The sequence below is a fragment of the Sus scrofa genome, chromosome 6 (assembly GCF_000003025.6).
Source record: "Sus scrofa isolate TJ Tabasco breed Duroc chromosome 6, Sscrofa11.1, whole genome shotgun sequence".
Classification (NCBI taxonomy): domain Eukaryota; kingdom Metazoa; phylum Chordata; class Mammalia; order Artiodactyla; family Suidae; genus Sus; species Sus scrofa.
Window position 1 is genome coordinate 35,506,875 of NC_010448.4, and position 17,803 is coordinate 35,524,677.

General features: G+C 49.9%; 1 protein-coding gene across 1 annotated transcript; it reads left to right on the forward strand.

The window, feature by feature from the left end:
• On the forward strand, positions 9,223–11,206 carry CBLN1 (cerebellin 1 precursor). Its single transcript, NM_001112679.1, is given in 3 exon segments — positions 9,223–9,492; positions 9,642–9,761; positions 11,004–11,206. Coding segments are annotated over 3 exon segments (582 nt in total). The 5' UTR covers positions 9,223–9,228; the 3' UTR covers positions 11,202–11,206.

Sequence of the window (17,803 nt, forward strand, 5' to 3'; positions counted from 1 at the left end):
AAAAAAAAAAAAAAAAAAAAAAAATAATAATAATAATAATAATAAAAAAAAATGGAAATGACAACATAAAATGTATAATGATGCTTTTCTGACTGAATCCCAAGATAGAAAATAAATTGTCATTACCCCCCCAAAAAAAAAATCTGACTCCTGAGGCATAAGGTATATTTTGAGGGAAGTTTCAGCAGCAAAAACTGTGGTCTCATAACTGTGTAGACTAAAGAGATGGGGGTGATTAGCTTGAATGTTATGGTGGTAAAATTCCTAATGAGAAGAACAGGGGTGCCACAAAATCAAATCTCTCCCTCAGCCAGCTTCCGTAGAGGGTCGGAGGTTTTGCTGTTTTGTTCACTGACCTACCCCTGGTCCCCACAACAAATACCTGTCACACCGTAGAGAGTCAATATGCAGGAGATGAATGATTAAATATAGAAAAAGGAGTGCATGACGTGTTTGTGAAAACTGTGCCAACTTGTGCATATTCTCTTATCGAGGTACATTGAATAGCCTTTGTTTTAAGTCCGGGAATGAGGACTTTCGATGGAATATATCTACCAAAATCAAACAAAGACATTATGGCCTGAACTGGGCACCAAAAGAAGCAAAACCACTGGCAAAGAGCTAGGGGAGCGCCTGGCCAACTTCAAGATACATGTGAGGCAAGCATGGGGCAGTGGGAAATGCACATGGGCTTCTATTTCAAGCACTTCCCCTACCTGGGGGCCTGAGGAGGACAGCAGTGACCTCACGGATGGACAGCCTGGGCCAGGTGCAGGCTTATCACATGGATTAGCTTATTCCATCCCGAAAAGCAGCCTTTAAGGGGAATGCTCACTAAGATTCCTACCTTGCTGGTGAGGGAACGAAACAAAGAGAGATGACATACCTATCAAAGACTTCTTGCTGTGAGTCTCCAGCATGAGATTTTTGGCCCTTGCATGCTGATCTTAGAGCCCGCGTGAGAACCACTGTCTAGGAGAACACACCGTCCCTGGGCCTTTAGTCTGCAACATGTAGGCAGTTGACTTGATGAGAATTAAGATTCAACTTTTAAGGTTCAAGGCACTCCTGGTGGAAGACCCCAAATCCTGGTCTCTCTTTATCTAAAAAGGACATGGAGGTCTCATTGCAATAACCCTATCCCCTTGATACGGTTGGTGCATGAAATATTGGGACCCATTTCCTAGAGAGGATGGAAGAAAGTATTTGTGAAATTTTATAAAAGACTGACAAGACCATAGATAAATTTCAATAATCTATACTTAAAACAGTTACAGCATGCAGTGTGTTACCACAGCAATCAGAAGAAAAAGGAATTGAATCAGCCTGTTCTTCTAGACTGATATAAATAATTGAATAGATATTTTAATCTAATCTATCTTAACTTTTGTTGCCATGTGTAGACAGCCTACCCATCAAGGTTTACTTTCTAATTTCTTTATATTTCCTAACTAGCCTTTAATACTGTTTTGATAAGGACCTCAAACAATGCTGGGCAGTAGTGTAAAATGGATAGTTAAGCTAAATGCATGACTGAAAGGACTTCTTCATAAGTACCTAAACACTGAAATATACTTCGTGGCTTGTTTTCAAACTGATGTTTATAAATCTAAGACATTACCTGTTTCGGAGAATAACAATAAAGCCCTGATTTGTTGAGAATACGCAGAGATAAAAGTTTACAAGTTCAAAAAATTGAATAGCAGTAATTGTCATGCTTTTCAATAATAAAAGCACATTTTTATTTTCATATTTTAAAAACTCAAAATAGCTTTACGAGCTCACAAAATAATACTGTATTTTTCTATAAGATATTAGCATACCCTTATACTGCAAGTACAGGATCGACTTTACTTGGAGAGTCACTATTTGCTACTTTATTTATTTTTTTATTTTTTTGTCTTTTTGCCATTTCTTGGGCCGCTCTCTCGGCATATGGAGGTTCCCAGGCTAGGGGTCGAATTGGAGCTACAGCTGCCAGCCTACACCAGAGCCACAGCAATGCGGGATCCGAGCTGCGTCTGCAACCTACACCACAGCTCACGGCAACGCCGGATCGTTAACCCACTGAGCAAGGGCAGGGACCGAACCCACAACCTCATGGTTCCTAGTCGGATTCGTTAACCACTGCGCCACAACGGGGACTCCTTTTTTTAATTTTTATTTTTACTTATTTATTTATTTTACTATTTGTTATTTTAAAATATACTTTCTTTTGATGTTTCCACTGGAACATTCTGAAAACAGCATAATTATCAGCAGTGAATTTTTAAAACTCATGATGAATAGCTTGGTTAAAACTTTGGTCACGTCCTGCACCTATTCTGATTTTGTAATGTATTAGGGTTGAATTCAGAGTGATTTTTTTTTTCTATGATAGAACCAGCGCTTAAACAAATAATGGTTCCATAAGAGGATAACATATATCAAATCCGTTGGTTCTGAAGGTGAAGCCAGATTGTGTACTGCTACAGTGTATCACTGAGCTCCCAGGAGGAAAGAGAATTCAACTCAGTTCACACGGAGAGATTTAATGAAGGGACAACCTATAGAGGTGTTGGCAGGGTCTGGGGGAATCAGCACAGGTTGCTGAGAACCCAGGGACTGGCAAAACTCCCAGCCTCAAGCTGAAGATACAGAGGGAGGAAAGGGTGTTACTGAGGTGAAAGCTGGAACCCAGGAAAGGAGGAGGGTTGCTGGCAGGAGCTACCATCTTTTTTACTCTTATTTTTTTCCTGCTTTTTAGGGCCGTACTCCTGGCATATAGCTAGGGGTTTAACTGGAGCTACAGCTGCTGGCCTACACCACAGCCACAGCATCGCCAGATCTGAGCCACGTCTGCGACCTACACCACAGCTCTTGGCAATACTGGATCCTTAACCCACTGAGCAAGGCCAGGGACCAAACCTGCAACCTCATGGTTCCTAGTCATATTCATTAACCACTGCGCCACGACGGGAACTCCTGGAGAATCCTTTTTTTAAAAAAAAACAAACAAAATCTTCTTTTTTCTTCTGCATCCCCTCCCTCTTAAAATTCCATTTCCACTTATTTATTTATTTGTCTTTTTGCCTTTTCTAGGGCCACTCCCTTGGCATATGGATGCGCCAGAGGCACAACAACGCAGGATCTGAGCCTCACAGCAATGCCAGACCCTTAACCCACTGAGCAAGGCTAGGGATTGAACCTGCAACCTCATGGTTCCTCGTTGGATTCGTTAACCACTGAGCCGCAATGGAAACTCCTAAAGTTCTATTTAAATCCTTCGTTTCCTTTACCCTCTAGTAACACACAAGTATTTGGTTCAACGAGCCCTCTAGTGGGCAGACTTTTTTCTAAGACCCCCATCCCAAGAGCTTTCTGAACTGGAGGAAGCCTTTATACAACTGTATACAACTGGCAACGGTTGCAAGATCCAGGAAATTTCCCTAAGATCCCTATTTGAGTTGGAGATGACTTTCCCCAAATGTCAATCCAGCTGCCCCCAGATGATAACCTTCACCATTTCTCTGATGAATGTCAGATGTACTTGAAGGAATGCTTGAAATATCTGTTTGCATGTTCTCTAATCTATTCCTTTTAAGTGAGTGCATAATTCTGTAACTTCTGATTACAGGGTGGGTGTAAATAAACATAGAGAATCAGCAAAGCTACCACGTAGGAACTTCCATAGCACCACTACTAAGAAGCCTTCTGAGTAGAATCAGAAGAATCTTAAATGAAGGCTCCCCGGGAGGGACCCCTATCACTGTCAAACGCCACGTCTGGGGTGGACGAGCAGGGGTCATGTGCGATTCATCTTTGCAGCATTCAAGGACTTAAAACGGTGCTTTGCACATTTCATGCACTTGATAAATGTTTGTTGAAATGGCCAAACCTTGGTTTGTCCCCATAATCACCACCCCAAAAGCACACAGATAATTACTTCTTGGAAAAATTCCAACTAGTGTTTGATGTTACCTATGTGGTTTTTTTTTTTTTCTCTCAAGAGCAGCCCTGTAGGATTACATTATTGCATGTTTTTGTTTTCCCGTTGACCTTAACATCATGTACTTGAAGACACAGCGTCATGAAAAATTCCTACCAGCACAACCACAGCAGATTCAGGGCATCATTTTAAAAATGGTGCCAGCTTCTCTCAATGGAGCCGATGACAGTGGCTAGAAAAATGCGCAATTTATTATTAATTTAAGAGCTCAAGGTATTTTGAATATATTTTCGACTTTTTTTTTTTTTAAGGATCAGTATATATATATTTTTTAACCACAAACCTGGCCTTCATTAAAAAAATAATCCTGGATTTCCTTACATTTAGTGAAAATGTCCAATTGCAAAGCTAATTTTATAACATACAGTTTTTAAATTTAAACAGCAGAAATGTTGTGTTCAAAATGCATCTGAATAGGTAAAAAAAAGCATACACAGGAGGACCACGGTTTGGGTGAAAGTTAAAATATTACACTTTGCATGACTGAGATTCCCAGATTTTATAGTCTAGATCCAAACATTAATTTGAAATGACCTTGACCACCAAAATCCTAAATTTAACCCTCTTCAGGACAAAACAGCCTTTCTCTTCTGCTTTCTGGGCAAATGAACTAAATACTAGGGAATGGTACTGGCTGGGCCTTTGAACCAAGGCTAAAAGAGATGAAAAACTGTTTTGATGTGTATAAATATTAGAGAATCCATTTGGAGTTAATAAAAGGATGAGTTTGTTTCATATCCTGTGACAAAATAGTCCCCCTTTTCTGAAAACGCTCTCATTCCAAAACATGGGGTTGTTGTTTTTTCTAGGGTGGGCTTGGGGGGATCAAGACAGTTGTTTACATTCATTTCTCAGAATGCATTGTGGTAGGAAATTTAGAGTGCAGAGCAAGGAAATAAACCTTGACTTAACCAAAGCATAAGGCTGCCTTTAAGGCAGCAGGTAAAGGATGTAACAACAACAGTACAAATTCATGATTTGCAATCTTGCAGTTCCCCAAATCTCTATCACATATTACTTTAAGAGCCTCAGACAGGTGGTTTTCTAATACTTCACCAACATTTCAACACCTGAAACGCAAGTTAAACCCTATGGCTTTACATTTCAGCCAGGACCTCACTCAGTCCTTTTATTTTTCATACCTTCTCTCTCATATTTCATTTGTTCTCATTAATCAATGAATAATGAGGAACTTTAGGTACCTATCCACAGAGAAAGCAGATTTTCACTTCTCTAGGAGCCTAAGAAATGAAAAGAAAGAAAAATCAACAAAATGTTGCCATAGAAATCTTTTAGAATAGAAAGTTAAAATAACAATAATTTATTCTTCTCTGGTTCTACCATTGGAAGAGCATTCAGGACTCCAAAGCCAACCTTTATGTAATAACATCAGCATTAATGGTACCTAAGTGCAGGTTTAGCTGAGATCTTGAAGGTTCCCAAGGACCAAGACAAACACACATCTACTGTTTTGGCTACTGCATCCCTCTTCATCACCATCCTTTTAGAGTGAAACACCCTGCAGCTGACCCTTTGAGAGGGATTAAAGGAGTCAGGTGTTGTTTCTGCCTGCCCAGCATCACTTCCCTAATTTTCCTTTTGACAGCTTCTTGAGTCCAACCACTTTCTGGAGGAAGACATCTGAATCCAAGCTTGGCCAGCAGAACAATCCATCCTCCATGTTCAGAGAGGGGGAAATGAGTCTGATGCCCCTGTAAGAACCACCCTGGGACTTTTGCAGCCAGTACTAAAGAAAACATGCTCTCCCCCACCCCCCAACTTTTTTTTTTCTTTTTTTTTTTTTTGCACTTGGTTGGTAGTACTTTCTAAGGGTCTATCCTATGGAAACAACTTGTCTGAAAATGAAGCCCAAGGCAGAAAACAGATCCTGACAACCTTGACTGATGGATTCAGCAAGAGCTACCCGTAGGCTTTTTCATCAATTAAATGCGGTCCTTAAGCCAGTTTGAATTGGTTTTGTCACTTGCAGCGGAAAGAATCCTGAGTGTAACAATGTGACAACATTAAAAATAAACATGACTGCTTTTGAGGTTTCCACTGGATTTTCCTCCGCATAGACATTACCTCTTTTAGTCTTCACAATTCAGGAAAGCACATATCCATTCACATTAAATTCATTATTTTTTTAAAACACATACTATGTACAAGAGAGCCAGGGAATGCTGGGGAGTGATCATTCGGAAATATCGGCTAGGTAAGTCTCCTTCATATGGGAGAAAAGGGGAGCTTACATATCTCAGGACACTCAATAGTTACCCATCAAATGAAAGACGAAGCAGTATATAGCATAGCCAGGAGGTGAGCCTTACACTGATTCCCTGAATGATAGATAGGAGACTTTTGCAATGTCTCAGGCCAGAGATGATGAACCCCAAACAGGCAGCCCTACAAGAATGGCTCAAAAAAAAAAAAAAAATTGGATATAGAGACAAGTTAGATGGGGGGGGATGTCCTTAGGTGGGTGCAGCTGCTGTCACTGGGGTAGGGAAAGAAGGAAGAGACAGAGTTCCGGTGACCAAGGGAAGGATACAAAGTATAGGTCAGTACAATACGGCTGCAGGTTAGAGATCCAAGCCAAGAGGTCCAGCAGGCCCTTAGAATGACAGGTCTGGGATGTAGGGAGGCAGAGACGGTCCAGATAAGACAGGGAATCACTGGCATACAGATGGCAGCTTAGGCTTGGCCACTGTCTGCCAGAGCCTGACCACGAAGAGGAGAGAAGAGGCGGGCTGGAGAGCCACCCGCTCTCTCTAGGTAATCTCAGCCCTGTTTGTGAGCTCCGTGGTAACAGGCCCTCCCCCAGACAGGGACAGCACTGGGTAAGTATCTGTGGCATAACTGTGTAGAGCCAGGGCACTGACTGCATGCGGTTGGTTCTACATGGGTGTTTCTCCACGTACCCTCCACGGCTGCAGCCGCCAGCCTCTGCGGCTATACTGGGTACAGTCTCATTATTCAGCTCTCACCTCTGAAATTAGTACACCCTCTCACATTAGGTGTGGTGTAATCACAGCTGGCGATGCTTTCTGGGGATGGCTCAAAAAGATGTGAGTTGAAAAAAACAGTTTCGTGTCAATTTAATTTAAAGGAAAATTGTTGCCGCTTCCGCCGCCCCTTCCCTTTCTCCTGGAGGTCCCGACCAACCTAGGGCAGGAGATGGGGTACCCCTCCAGGCGCTTCTTTAAACAGCTACCGAAGTCTCAAAGAAACAAAGGAGGCCGAGAAAAGCTGAAATGCAGCTGTTGGCGGTTCCAAGGCAGGATTCCCTCCTAGGGGAGAGCGTACCCTAGGTGGCGGCAGACCCTACTGGCGGCGAGTCGGGAGGCCTAAAGGGGGTGCTGTCAGTCCGCGACCAAAGTCTCTCCAGATTCCCGGGCTCGCGCTGGGCCGCCTTGGGCCTCACGTCAGCTCTGGCTCGGATGAGAGCGCAGGCTCAAGGTCGCCCGGTAGGGACCAAAGTGTCAGATGCCCGGGTGGGCAGCATCCTAACCTGCCTCGGCTAGGTATCGCGCTCTTGCTTGGGACTTGACAAGAGAGGTCCGATCGCCCTCCAGCCTCCTTCGGGTTAACCGCTTGCGTTCATCTTCAGGACTCTCCGCACCCGAAACAGAACTCGCCTTTCCTCTTACCATCTCAGCAACCTCCCTCTCTCTAGCACTTAGCAAAACTGTGTTTTTACTTTTACGTTTGTCACTACGTGTGTGTAAAGTTCTAAAGCAATGCGTGAGATGAAAATTCATTCTCCTTTAAAGTTTAAAATTATCCTTGAAAAATCGCCTTTAAATCACAAGATTTTGGTGTTTACACTCAAGGCAATAATAACGTAAGTACAAGTGGATAAAACGTGCTGCAAAGATGCACAGGAAATAAAAAAAAGGATGTGAAATATAATTTTTAAGTGCAAAAGATAAAAAAGGTATCTGGGAAACGAGCCTGCCTCTAACGCCACTGTACTTGTCACTGCTTCCTGCACTAGAAGAAGCACGAAGGCAGGCCTCCTCAGTTTTTGCTCATCACTGCATTCTCTGCGCCTGACACTTCGTTAAGTGTTCAATGATCTATCTCAAATGAACGATCCCACTCCGCGGTCCGTAGAGCAAGTGCTTTGAGCAGTGGAGAGAGCAGTGGGCCCAGCTCCACGATCTTGGCCGGGAGGCCGGGAAGGCGCACGCTGGCCTGGAGGCCACCCCCACTCCGGCGCCAGCTCCCGGCGACGGCACGTGCACCCCTCCCATCCCGGCCTCGGCGCACGCCCCGCCCCGCCGCGCACGCACGCGCCCTGCAGCCCAGCCGCCCAGCAAGCCGAGGCTCACCCACGCGCCCGCTGCCCCTCGCGCCTTTGCCCGCTGGGGGGCGCTCCCCTCCCGCCCCGCGTGCCCACACGCGGGTGTCTCTTGGCACCTTGAAATTCTACTCTGGACCCTGGCGTGCGTACCGCCGCCTACCTGAGGGCCGGCGAGGGAGGCGGTTGGAAGAGCTAAGGGGGCTGAACGAGACGGTGCCGGGAGGCGGGAGGCAAGAAAAAGACCTGCCGCGGTAGACAGTCCGGGCGCGAGGGGAGTGAGCGCGCGCGCGCGCTCCCGACCCTCTCTCCCTCGGTCGACTCCCGGCCAGAGCCCAACCCTGCTGCCGCGCGCCGCCCGCCTCGCCGCGCCTAATAACAACGGCGCCCCGGGTCAGGTGGCCGCGCGCGGACAGCGCCTCCATTGGCTCGGCGGGGAGCGCGGCGCGCCAGGATTGGCTGGGGGGCGGAGCCTCTGCCGGCGCGGGGGCGGAGCTGTGGAGGGAGGTGGGCCGGGAGGTGGGCAGGGAGGCGGCGGGGGCGGGGCCAGGCCTCGGTCCGCGCCTTTGTGCCCGGCGCGCGCTCTCCGCCCGCTCCGGCTGCAGCGCCGGCTGCATCAATAATTCAGAGAGGCGGCGGCGGCGGCAGCGGCGGGTGCGGGCAGGAGGCGGCGGAAGCAGCGGGGATCGAACGGCAGAGGCTATGCATCCAAGTGCGGCTGGGCAGCCGCGGCACCCCTGAGGCCCGGACGGGCTCCAGGAGCATCGCACGGGGGGCAAGCTTGCCCAGGAGTGCAAGGAAGAGCACTAGTGTCCAGAGCAGCGTCGGCAGAGCTGCGCACCGAGCTGAGGAGGGGGCTTCGGAACGGGGCTGGGGTGGGGGGGCGGCTGGCGCAGGCAGCCCCCGGAGTGGGGGCGGGGTGGGCGCCGGCGCCGCGATGCTGGGCATCGTGGAGCTGCTGCTGCTGGGGGCAGCGTGGCTGGCGGGCCCAGCCCGCGGGCAGAATGAGACGGAGCCCATCGTGCTGGAGGGCAAGTGCCTGGTGGTTTGCGACTCCAACCCTACGTCTGATCCCACGGGCACAGCTCTGGGCATCTCTGTGCGCTCCGGCAGCGCCAAGGTGGCTTTCTCTGCCATCAGAAGCACCAACCACGAGCCGTCCGAGATGAGTAATCGCACCATGATCATCTACTTCGACCAGGTGAGTGCTCCTTGAAGGGTGGATTGGTGGGGGTTGGCGGAGAGGTGGTAGATAGATGTTCGATCCTCTCCAAGGTCTCTGCGGAGACGCGGGGCCAAGAGTTCGGGACAGATTCTTGCCTACTCCCCTTCGTTCCCGTCTCCTTATAGGTACTAGTGAACATCGGGAACAACTTTGATTCAGAACGCAGCACTTTCATCGCCCCGCGCAAAGGAATCTACAGTTTTAACTTCCACGTGGTAAAAGTCTACAACAGACAGACCATCCAGGTCAGCTGCTGCCTCAGGGCCAGGCCCCGGTCCCGGTAGGGGGCTACAAGATGTGGGAGTGAGCGGGCCCTATGGAGGTGGGAGATAGGGGCAGCTGCATGTGTCCGGGACTGGTAGCAAGGCCTCACGGTTCTGTGGCTTGGACTGTCCCTTGCGTCCCCTGTCATTGGGTTTTGGAACCCAGTCCCATCCCCAAATACAGTTTCCTGCCTCTTCCTTCTGGGACCCTCCAAGGAGGTTCTCCCGCTATGGGACTCCAGGGATTTCCCTTAGAGGTTGCTTTTTAGCCTCACAGTCAGTTCCCGCTTCCGGAAGCTTTCCACGACCCTCGCCTTCAGCACCACGGACAGTACCCCTGACCTCCCCACCCCTATCCGCACGCTAAGCTAGACGCCTGTGCGCTTGGGTTCAGCACCACGCTCGGGGGTCTCCTGGCGCCCGTTTTGGGGACCAACTCTAGAATTTTGAACTAGCAGCGCCGAGCCTTAGCAGTTGAAGGGTGGAGAGAGAAGCGAGGGGCGTAGTGCCACTCCCTCGGCTTCAGCCTTGCCCCAGACTGCACTCACCCGCTCTCCAGGTTCCCAAAGGTGTTCAGGTTTTCTTTGGGCGGACACAGAAGGCGGAATGCACGACTGAGGAGACGGTGCTGATGCCACCGCAAGGGCAAAACCAGGCGGTGGCGGGCGGGGCTGGATCTGGGACGGGGACTGAGCCCGAGGTTTAGGGATGAAGCAGAGCGCAGCTCTGCGCGAGATTTCTTATCAGCTAGAAGCCTTGCCTGATTTCTTCACTGCCTTTCTCCTGTGTCCCGGCAGCTGGGACCGGGAGGAGCCAGGATTTTTGTTTGTTTGTGTTTGTTTTCTCGGAAGCGCCAGTTGCCCGAGCTTCTCTCGGAGGCTGGGTGTGGGGGCTCGGGGAGGGTGAGGCCGAAGGTCTCTGAGCGCTTAAGCCACCTACGGGGTCGTTAAAGTGGATAAAAGAGCGTAGTCGGGATTGCGCCCCCAAAATGAAAGTGATTCCTGTTTGGGGGACAGACCCTTCCTGTCTCCCAAAACAGGCAGTTATTCGCCTCGTTGGACCCTCGGCAGTAAGCTGCAAAGCCCCCTTTCCCTCCGATTCTCCCTGCCTCCTGCCTCCAGGCCTCCCGGCGGTTAGCCAAGCTAGAAAGAAGGTTCGCGTCTTCAACGCCGCTTGGGTACCCGCTTAGGTTTCGCCTCTGAAGTAGGCCTTTCTCTTTCTCAGGTGAGCCTCATGTTAAACGGGTGGCCGGTGATTTCAGCCTTCGCTGGTGACCAGGACGTAACCCGGGAGGCCGCCAGCAACGGAGTTCTAATCCAGATGGAGAAAGGCGACCGAGCATACCTCAAGCTGGAGCGGGGAAACTTGATGGGGGGCTGGAAGTACTCGACCTTCTCCGGATTCCTCGTTTTTCCCCTCTGACTGGCTCATCGCCAGAACGGCGGCAGGGAGAGGGCGAAGGCAGGAGGGGAAAAGATAAAGTGGCTGAAATTTAGAGGACGAGAAAGCGGCACGACGTGAAACTTCCTACATGTTCCCCGGCTGCATCTGGGGAAATGGTGCGCACCCGGGCGGTTGGACAACTTTGTCCGTTTCCTCATTAAGAGAAGTAAATTCCGCTTAGCTCCGTGCACTCCCATTTCCAAAAATAAACTCGCCTCCCCCTTTCCAGTTGCAGTAATCAAGAAAGAGAGACTGCCTTGTCATTGTTTCTTACCCTCACGTTCATGCTTCCTACAATTTGTATAAAAGAAACTTTACGTTTCACTGTATAATGTGAAATATCTTCCTCCGACCCCTTCTGAATCTTTCCACCGGCTGCAATCTAATATGTCCTCCCTTCCTTTTTTATTTTGGAGAAGGGGGAAGGATTTTTTTTTTTTGGATGGGAGGGGTTGTTTTAACGTGGCCAGTGTTGCTCTTAAAACACTGCTCGAGTTAATTAGCTGAAGATACTTTGTATCCTCAGCTGCTTGTTAGCAGAGAAAGGACTCAGCGGTGACTGGTATAAAATATATATATATACAAATATATATCATTTGTATACGAAGAACTCTTCCCAGTGGAAACTGGCTGTATCTCCGTATTTCTGTCCTATTCGGAGTGATCGTGAAATCTAAGGCTGCTTGATGTTCTGATGCTTGTCCATGCCCTCGTGTTCTGTGGCTCCACTAAACGCCAGGAGGTTCTTCCGGACGCTTCCTCGTCCTCTGTAACATACGTGTGAATAGCCAAGATTTAATTTTGCTTTAATCCAATAAAGTTGAAGTGGGCTTTTATTTTTCTGAAACAGCTTTCTAAACGCCGAATCTTCCCCAGTTGCGAGATTTGGGGGGCAGAGATGCGGAAGGGTTTAGGGAACTTGGTGGAACGCAACTTCGGAAGCGCCAAGGAAAGAGCGGTTCCTCGCCAGCCAAGTTGGCCTGCGCTCCTTCCAGGGCTGGGCCTAGGGCCAGCCCTGCATCCACCTGCTCTCCCTGCTTTGGTGCAAATGTAAGAAATTTGTCCGAAATCTTGTTAGGTCAGGCCGGGCTGCCCGCCTGGAAGCGAAGTTTGGGTTTTTCGCAGCCCCAGTCCAGGAATAATCCCAATTCGAGGAGCCGGAACCTTCTGCCCCAAACGGCAAGCTCCCCACACCTCTGCCTCTGGATTTTCCTATCTGTCTGCTCCACAGATCCTGAAAGCGTATGTTTTATACCACCACCTCTGAATCCCAAGTCTGCCCCCGCCGTGTTACTGGGCGCCCAGGACCTGTGATTGCGCTCATCGCAGGACTTTTATTCAAGAGGTTCGTCCAGGAGTTTTGATTGTATCGGAACATAATGTGAAAGCAAAATTGAAATAAACGACTTCGTTTTGAGTCTGGAAGTCTGATCCAGTCGCTTCGGCAGGGGTGGGAGGTCGGGGGAGGGGGAAGGAAAGCAGGTGGGCAGCCAATGGTCTGGGAGAGCCGTGCGCGGTCTGGATGGGCCCCTCTGGCTCTGGTCCTTTTAGAGGTTTTTTTTTTTTTTTCTTTCCTGGCCCAAGATTCAGAGATGAATTTAATTAGCGCCTGGAGGGAAGAGAGAAGGGGGGATTAATAATTGCATAATAAGCAATGTTTCTCGATTTATTCCTGCGGCTCCTCTGATTTAGAGCTTCAACAAGCACGCGGCCTGCGCTGAAACTCAGACCGGATGGCTTCACCTCTGCGTGCCATCCAGGGGGCCGCGTCTCTAGCGGGCGGGCATCACAGCCCCAGCGGCCCGGGATCCGCCCGGGGATAGGTAGAGATTGCCCAAGTGAGGCGTGGACCCGGTGCTCTTCTGTTCCTGCCCCACAGTTCTCCCCCCTAGTTAGTCCCCAGGGAGGCCAGGATGAGGTGGAGTCCTAGAAGGATTTGAAAAGAAAAACTAGTCTTTTGAAAAAGCGACTCTTTCAAAAGTGTTTTCTCCGCTTTCTTCCTGTTGGGAGGGAGAAGTCGTGGAGAGCTGGAGCCTTGGGCCGCCGAACTAGCCCGACTCAGTCGCTGCGCATGGAGTAGAGCCAGCCTGCCAGGCTCGCAGACCCCGGCGCAGGCCACTCACGGCTCAGGGCCACCCGGGTGGGGAAGCCACCGCCCAAGGGAGCTGCCCCGCAAACGCGCTTGGGGCTCATTTGGCTGTGAATGGGTGAGTGGTTACCCCTCTTCCCAAAGAGCGGCTTCAGGGTGGCTGTCCAGGCTGTGGGACCACCAGACTGTGTTCTGCTGGGAGACTTTGGCAAGTCCCCTCGCTTGACCTCAGTTTGCAAAGAAAGAGAGAAACCTAAACATGTCCAAGAGCTCTCCTGCCCTGAGGTACCAGCCGTTCTCTGCCCCCCCCCACCCCCCCCAGTTCTTTAGCCTGGGTTTAGCCAGTCCTGGCTGCAGCCTGGCTCCTGAGGCTGGACTGGAGGCCAAGGGAAAGCCTGCCTATCCAGTGAACACAGAGGGGAACAAACAGGCCCCCAGTGGGACCAGAGTGTGAAGTTATCTTTGATTCTGCTCCAGCTCCAGCTGACCCCTTCCTGGGGGAGCCAAACTCTGACCTTGGCTAATGCAAAGACCCTTCTCAATCTGGTTCCAGCCACTTCTTCCCTCTGCTGATCCCTTCTCTCTACCGTTTGATGAACCACATCCCACTACTGCCTTCAAGCCTCTGCATCTGCTATTTCTTTGCTTCAAGCTTTCCTCCTTCTTTTCAAAATCCTATTTTTCTGGGGATCTAAGCAGTTCAGCTCAAAGTCTTTGTCCTGTGGGAAGGTGGTTCTGTCCGTACAGCACAGGCCCAGCTTTCCCAAGGGTCATGGCCCCCTCGCCCCCTCCCTTCAGGCCTTGTTTGAGGACGGTTGGGAGGGGACAGTGGGGGTTGGCCCTGTCTCCCACTCAGCAGGGGGTCCAGGGGCAGTGGTGGCCCATAGCAGCCAGGGTTGGGAAGTGCAGAGCTGGTACTCCTGGAACCCCAGGGGGATCTGGGGAAAGGCTGAGTTCTCCACTCTCCAAACTGCCCTCATCCTCAGGCCTGAGCCTCCCATTAACTAGGGCGGGCCTGGAGCTTAGAAGCTTAGCCAGAGCCTGGCATTTGGCAGGTGAATCACCTCCCTCACCTCTGGGACAAAGGTGGGGGTGACTGCTACCTCTGCCAGAGGCAGGTGAATGACCTTCATCTGAAATCTGTGCCCCAGCTGTGAGGGTGGTGTGTTGGGGATGAAGAGAGATAGAGAAAAAAAGGGGGCATTAACTCAGGAGAGATACCTCCCTGCCCCCATTCAGCTGGGGGTGTGGGGGGGTGATGGCAATTCTAACCTACACCTCACAGTGGCTTCCTTTAGTGCTTAGAATCCTCTAGACTCTTCCAGAGCTGCCTGCTTCTGGTCTTCATATCAAATAAACTTGATGAGAATCAAGCCTGCAGGGGTTCCAGCACCACCCCCTTGTTCAGCCTCACCTTCTATCTGAAAGACTCCTCCTCTGCCCAGGTCGTCTTTGTTACTTTCTTTGTCACCTCCTCCAGGAAGCCTTCCTTACCCAAGATAGGTGGAGGGGTTACCTCTTCCTGGCCTCTATCTTTGAAGTATGGTCTTTTACCACACTGCCTCCCCACCCCCCACTTCCCTGAGAGCAGAGGCTGAATTAGGGGTGTGGTTCAAGGCAACTTGGGGGTTTCTAGGACCCAATGATTCCAGACCTGACGTCTAGGTCCCGGTTTTCCAGGTGTTGGATGAGTGATTCTGGGAGCCCCCAAGCTCCAGCTGGATCCCTGGCGAGGAGCTGGGGTCACTGACGCCTGTGTTGTCTGCTGAGCAGCGCAGAGTTGCGCTTGCTCGGGCCCCAGAGCTCACCCGCTCGCTCACTGGCCACCGTTCCCACCGTTAGCAGAGCTGGGAGCGCGCCCAGGCGGATGGGTTCCTAATGAGAACATAATTACCCAGATGGAGAGAGAGCCTCACCCTGCTCCTTAATTGTTGCCTTAGTGGGGTGGTGGAGGAGGAGAGCGCTGGGCAGAGCGAGGGGGCTGGACGTTTCCACAAGTTCTGGGTGGGGCCCTGGGACCCGTTCGACTCACCTGAGGATGAAGACCCGGAGATGTGGGCGCGCCCCCGAGATCGACTCCTGGAGCTCCGTGCGACCTGAAACTAACCCTTCCCTCGACCTGAACGTCTTTTTTCTCAACTCCCAAATTCAAGGGGTGCCTAGAAGATGTCTAGTTTCCTCCAGGTGATCTAACTTTTCTGATCAGTGCGTCCTTGAATCTGTCTTCCCCTCCCCCCACTGCGGCCACCCACCTCTCTGCATGTCCGGTCCTTGTCACCCCTGCCAGCTTTCCAACAAAAGAGCCAAACCTTTGGCCTAGTCTGGGGGAGGTCGAGTTGCCCTTGAACTGGAAGGCCGAGCAGGGAGGGAAAGCACAGGTAAACCTCCCTTTGAACCAATTCAGTGGGGGAAGAGAAACTTTCCCAGGGGTTGATGACAAAGCTCTCTTGGCCTCTTTGCACAGGGCTTCGCATTGAAGATATAACCACACTCTCTCTTTCTCTCGGAGTCTCAGTTTGCTCATATTTCAAATGGGGACAATAATGCCTTCACAGCAGGGTGGTTGCTAAGAGATATAAAAAATGCTCAGCACTGCCTGACACATAGTAGGTGCTGAATAAATGGTAGCAACAATAAGGAGCAAGGGACACCTGGGGCATCACAAAAGCAAGTCTTAAAGGAACATCAAGCAGATAGGAAAACTGAAAGCAGAACGGGAAAGGGACACAGAGCTAGTGGATTAGGATCCAGTGTCCTTTCTTTTCCCTGCATGTTTGCCGCCTCACCCACTACCAGTCAATCAGGACAGGGGAATTTTACCCTGCAAGCAGCCTTCACCTCCATCCCTGTTGCTCATATATTTGCACCAACCACTGTGGATGATTATTCTGTCTGCATGTCTGCAAGCTCCCCCATTAGGATATGAGCTCTGTTTGCATGTCTGTGTTCCTTTAGAGGGTGAACCCCGTGCATCTCACTCATCTTGCTTGGCCCAGCACCTCCTGTGCTGCCTGGCTCAGAGCAGGTGTTCTCTGATTGTGTCAGGTGTGAAAGCAAACTGTGCCTGGCACGACTGCGGGATATGGACCCAGCCAGTGAAACTGCCCTTCAGGGGACCTCTCGGTCCTGGAGCACCCCCATCACTGATAGGAATGCTGACATGGAAGTGCTCCCAGACACTGTCCTGGCAGGGAAACCTTCCCAGACACCTGTACATGCTCTCACATCTTCTCATTAGCTTTGTACTCAGCCTGTTCCCAGGAAGTCCCAACTTTGACCCTGAGATAACAGTGAGCAGGGGCAGTGAAGAAGCCATGATTAGACATATGGGTTGATGTTTGGATGGGCTGCTAGGTCTTCGTACTGGGAAAGCACTTCTGGCAGCATGAGTAGACACTGTGCCGCTGAAGTTGGGAAAGAGAACTTTATGGTTATAAAGAAAGAATTTCCAGTCATGTGGTCAGAGCCTAGGGAGGTCTTTGTTCATCTTGCTAAACTCTGAAGAGTTCAGGGAGGAGGTGCAGAGGGAGGGAGCAGGGGAAGGGAGCTGGCTCCATTCTGGCCTTGACCGTCTCATGTCTTCTCTGAACCCCATTTGAGGGCCTGGACCCCAGCTGACTGCCTGAACTCTCCTATTGAGGTCACACTCTGACCACAACTCTGTTGGATGCTTAAGCTCCATGGGTACCAACCTTCATCTGTGAGATTTCCCACAGTGCACCCAGGGCCTGGCACAGTGCCAGGGCTGGTAGATGCCCTATCAATACTCCCTGAATGAATGAGTGAACACATGAATAGGTGGGCAAAAGGAGGGAGAGATCCCTGCATCATGAGTGCATTTGCCTGGTCCTTCAGGTGGGAACACCATGAAAGTATCTACTTTTATATCCACCTTATTTAGAGTTATATTCCCACCACCTAGCACAGTGCCTGGAATCAGCACAAAAAGAATTTCCTGAATGAATGAATGAAGAATTATGGTACTTTGGACTGTGGGATTCTGGAGTACAGGCTTGACATTGCATTTTTTTGTTTTGTTTTGTTTTGTTTTTTGCCACAGCCAAGGCATATGGAAATTCCCAGGCCAGGGATCAAACCCACACCACAGCAGCAGCCTGAGCCATTGTAGTGACAATACCACTTAACCAGCTGCGCCGCAAGGGAACTCTAACATTGCACATTTCTTGAGACTACCCACTATCCCTGTGAAGAGCCACCCTCATTTTAGAGCAAAATTGAATTTTACCTGTTGTCTGGAGTTGACCTTAATAGCAAAAGTTTTGCTTGCATACTGCTTGCCCCACCCTGCCCCCAACAAACTGTCAGTTCCTTACAGGGCAGGGACTGTATTTTATTCTCCTTAAAGGGCAGCACCTAATAACATGATTCAGTGTTGGTTGATTGGTTGTTTAATCCAGGATCAAGCGATTAAGTCTGTGGCAGTGGGTGGAATTGAAGCTCCTGGTGATAGTGCCAATCAGCTGGTGAAGCC